This window comes from Atta colombica, unplaced genomic scaffold (assembly GCF_001594045.1).
Source record: "Atta colombica isolate Treedump-2 unplaced genomic scaffold, Acol1.0 scaffold47, whole genome shotgun sequence".
Classification (NCBI taxonomy): Eukaryota; Metazoa; Arthropoda; class Insecta; order Hymenoptera; family Formicidae; genus Atta; species Atta colombica.
The window spans coordinates 4283590-4288020 of NW_017259536.1; the positions used below are offsets into that span (position 1 = coordinate 4283590).

At 29.5% G+C, this 4431-nt stretch overlaps 1 protein-coding gene across 2 annotated transcripts; it reads left to right on the top strand.

Annotated features, from left to right (window-relative positions):
- The first annotated feature begins 1011 nt into the window (after positions 1-1011).
- On the top strand, positions 1012-4286 carry LOC108691519 (ankyrin repeat, SAM and basic leucine zipper domain-containing protein 1-like). 2 transcript variants are annotated; one of them, XM_018199293.1, is made up of 10 exons: positions 1012-1175; positions 1356-1567; positions 1741-1894; positions 2536-2661; positions 2733-2853; positions 2961-3066; positions 3127-3261; positions 3337-3683; positions 3768-3990; positions 4077-4286. In XM_018199293.1, the coding sequence occupies exons 2-10, from the start codon at positions 1481-1483 to the stop codon at positions 4284-4286; spliced, it is 1509 nt and encodes a 502-aa protein (XP_018054782.1). In that variant the 5' UTR covers positions 1012-1175; positions 1356-1480. The 2 variants fall into 2 exon arrangements, with proteins under 2 accessions (XP_018054782.1, XP_018054783.1); XM_018199294.1 differs by having other exon boundaries at positions 1448-1567.
- Positions 4287-4431: the final 145 nt, after the last annotated feature.

Consider the following 4431-nt stretch of genomic DNA (forward strand, 5'->3'; position numbering starts at 1 on the left):
TAGTGATGTGTTTATTTAGCAAAGTTTTATGTGTATATATATATATACATAATATATATATATATATATTATGATAGCGATGAATCTATTGATGGATTAAATAAGAGAAATCTTATTTGCAGTCGAAAATAAATCTTGGTACTCTTGACGATGAATTATATACCAATTTGCAAATACATTTTTCAGTTCTGTAAACTGCACATCTATTCAGTTTATTAAACTTAAAAGAATTTTTAATCAAACCGAAGCTGAAAATAACTTGACAGATTAATCACACAACACAGTTCTAATGATGTCCTGAGAACATCTCTTGTCTGTTTCTATTAATAATATAAATTAATTTTAATTTCAGTTCAACTAACTCTCTATCTTTTTCTAATTTTTAGAATTAGAAAAATGTAATATGAATTAAAAATTAAATAAAATTAAAAATGATGAGTTGAACTGAGATTAAAATCAAATTACATTGATAGAAATAGACATTAGAAAAATATATTGTGGAGATACATTGATTGTCAATTTAATAATAAGCATCTTAATGAGCATTTTAAAATACAAGAAAAATATATTGACAAAGTTGTGTTAATGGAAGCTCTGCTATTCTAAATTATATTGTAGATTTGTATCATTCTCTCAGGCCACAATTGTCATACGTCTTCATCAAAATAGAGGTAAGTAAATCCTGATTGACTTATGATATCTTAAAACTATACTTAAGACAGTTTTAGATATAAGATCCAACTATAAATATCGATTTAGTCACGTAAAGTGGTTTATTTAATTTGTTTCTTTATTATTTTAACTGAAACTATTAGGAGAAAAATTATCTAATCAACTAAACATTAGCTATTATATGAAAATTATTTAATTAACTAAACTTATTTAGCAGATACCTATCTATCTACGTAGATTGATTACATATAAAGAGCCGGATAAAATAATAATAGCAGATCATAATTTTGCGCCACCGCCACATTCTAACCGCAACGTGCGCTTCTGCAAAATTACATATAAACTGCATTCGATCATCTCTTAGCTTGGCAATTGGCACGCGAAATTTCCAATATCGAGACATCAGTACGAGATGGTGAAAAATCTACAATAATCGGATCGCATCTATCGATTGGCTTATGTCGGACACCCTTTGTTTTCTGTTCAGAATTTCGTAAACAAACGTGAGTTTAGATCAGTTTAGAGGCCTGTTTTTTTAGCTGAAACTGACTTCTTGCACGATTCATCTTTCTTCTTATTCTCTCTATGTTGAAGAGAAAAAGAGAAAAGTGATCTTAAGTAAACATACATATGGCGCACGCGTGACAACCAGTTTATGCCGCCAATTTGTGGTATTTTTTCAGTATTATTTAATCTTTTTCATTGCCTTTTGCTCTCGAGGGAATTGACGTAAACGTAAGACTAAGAGTTTTCTTTTATACCTTCTCAATCGCAGCTAGCACTGCTAGCAATAGTAATTTCGATAGCTATGTCGAAGTACCCATGTTTGAGGCCTGCCGGCATGTCCGATGAGGAAGACGATGAGGATGATGACGTCTTTTACTCTCTCGAGAAGGTACGATTAACAGGTGCATGTAAAATTTTGGGTGCTTTCCAGCAGAGACACAGATGATACATCCTTGGTGTTTGTTAACATTAAATGAAGATGACATGATCACTGTTGATCACTGTGCTAGAAAGCACCATTTGTTTCATTATATGGTTTTTCTTACTTTGTTTCTTAAACAGAAAGAGTCTACCGTCAAAAAACATAATTATACTTCATGGAAGGGAGAGACGAAAACCAATTCCGAGGTAAACAATGAGGAACGTATTTACGAAGAACGCCTCGTGAAGGCATGTATGATGGGGCAATTGAAAGTGATACAAGAATATCTTGAACGTAAACGTTATATGCATAAAGCTGATTCTACAATGAGTCAGTAGTTGGAAATCTAAGTCTTAATCATTTTTAAATAGGTGACTATAATTTTTTGCATCTACAAGTAAATTGTACAGTGAGTTGTTAAGCCAATTAAAATCGAATTTGGCCAATTTTAAGAAAATCAGTAGTTTTAGTCATACAAGTTGGTTGTTTGCTAATTTCATCGATTTACCGATAAGACTTAGGACTACTCTATCTACTGGCTTCTTAGAATGAATATAATATGTATTAAGTTCCTATGCATTAATCTTCTATTTGCATATTTTTAGATTTTTATATCTTATATATTTTCCTACTTTCTATTTCTGCAATTTGGGTATTTTTTATTCAGTCCAGTTTTTTACTATTCTAGGTTTTCAGAAAAAATTTACAATTACTTTTCATCTCTGTTATGTTATTAAGTTTTTTAACTTATATGATAAAATTTTTAATTAAAATTGGATTGAGCAAAAATGAGAGTGAAATTTGAGAATAAAATTTTACTTATACAAAAAGGATCCAGATTGCTATTGGAGAGTTAATCAGATTCATGTTTCTTTCTCTCTCCTTTGTATTAAATGTATGTACACTAATAGATAATGTTCACCGAATGTTTTTAGAAGAACATGATGTTAATAAGTTCCTGTATACTGGATGGACTCTATTATTATATGCAATTTCATCGGTGGAAACAGAAATAGTAGAGCATCTTTTGATACATGGTGCAAATCCGAATAAGCATAAAGGTATGGATTGATGTCATTTTATTCGTTATTTTAAGTTTCATATAAAGTTTCTATAATCAAATGGATTATAGATGGATTTACACCCCTTATGGCATTGTGCAATTCTACAAAGGGAACATCAGAAAATTCTATGAAATGCCTTGAACTTTTAATACGAGCGAAAGCGGATGCAAATATTACAAATAAACACAAGTAAAATTAATGCCATAAATAAAAAACAGAGAAGTTAATGTCTCTCTGATATTACAATTATTAGCATAATTACTAACTTAATTTGACTGACAATTACAATTTTACAGGGAAACAGCTTTAATGTACGCCTGTATGTCAAAGGATGCGGAATTTGTCTTCGAGCTTATAAAATATGTACAGAACATTGATGCTTGCGACAGCGATGGGAAATCGGTAAGTTCAACATCATTAAGTATTAAAGATTTTCCTATATAAATTTCGATCTAATTATAGGCATTGATGTATGCCGCTTCAGCTAATAAACCTGATAACGTCAAAATTCTTCTGGCACATAATGCGACTACTTCACTGACAGACTTATACAATTTATCTGCCAAAGATATCGCAGATACAAAAGGATTCTCAGTGGTAATTGATATCTTTCTCATCGTTCAATTTTATACTTCAAATATACTGTAAATTCTTTTATTTTTCATTTTCTAGATATCTGCTCTGTTGAATGAAGATGAAGAAGAAATACAAACGTTTTACGAAATATCTGAGATAGCAACTTGGAAAGATTTATTTCCAAATTTATATCCTAGAAAAAAAGAACTTGTAGATTATGACGTATCGGTGATGTTATATGGAATGGGTTTGGAAAAATATGGCAATTTATTTCAAGGAATGGATATTAAAACTTTTTTGCAATTGACAGAAGATGATCTTTGTCGCCTAGGAGTAGATATTACTATTCATAGAGATCAATTCTTAGAAAGTCTTGAAAAATTTCATAGCAGAAGGTGGCTTTTAAACAGTTTTGGCAAACTTAAGAAAACTGATTCATATACGTATGTTATATTTTTTTACATCTTTTTGATAGGAATATATGAAACAAAATAATTCGTATAATAATTGTATATAAATGATTACAGAATTTATGACGGCGTAATATCGTTAACAAATGCAAAAAAGCAGATTGGTGTGATAGCTTCTAGTTTTCAGTACATTAAAAATAATTTGCTGAAAGCTGCAAACGAAAATGTCATTTTGTCTTCTGAAAAAAGAATAGAATATGAAGAAGAACTGAGGAAAACGCAGAAAACTTTGAAACGTCTAAAAAACGAGATAATACAAATTAAAAAACTAGCCCAACAGGTATCACATTATATATAAAACTAATACGAAATTTCAATCGTACAGTTTTATATCACTTCAATATTAATCATATTTTTAAATTGTAGGTCGACAAGGAAACTAATATCGGTGCACCGGCAATTTGGATTGGCCCCAAGAGTATCAAATCCAATTGGACTATAACAATAAGCATTACATTAATGGTAGGCCTATACTTGTTCAAAAAAATGTATGTTCAAAGATTATGGAATATATGTAACATTAGAATATCTTCAATACTTCATTTTCGAACAAATTTACCATATTTTTTCGAATAAATTCAAATATTACAATGTTTTATAATACAATTAAGTTTACAATTATGCAATTAATTATATATAATTACAACTTAAAATTTAATTCTTATAGTTTATATACATTTGAAAAAATATGTTTATATTGGGAAATATATGATTTTTATTA

Bases quoted from the DNA above. Each gene is read 5' to 3' on its own strand.
- LOC108691519 (XM_018199293.1), top strand. From the start codon at position 1,481: ATGTCGAAGTACCCATGTTTGAGGCCTGCCGGCATGTCCGATGAGGAA. The intron at 1,895-2,535 runs GTAAACGTTATA...GAATGTTTTTAG, and splicing joins GATACAAGAATATCTTGAAC to AAGAACATGATGTTAATAAG. The intron at 2,854-2,960 runs GTAAAATTAATG...ACAATTTTACAG, and splicing joins AATATTACAAATAAACACAA to GGAAACAGCTTTAATGTACG.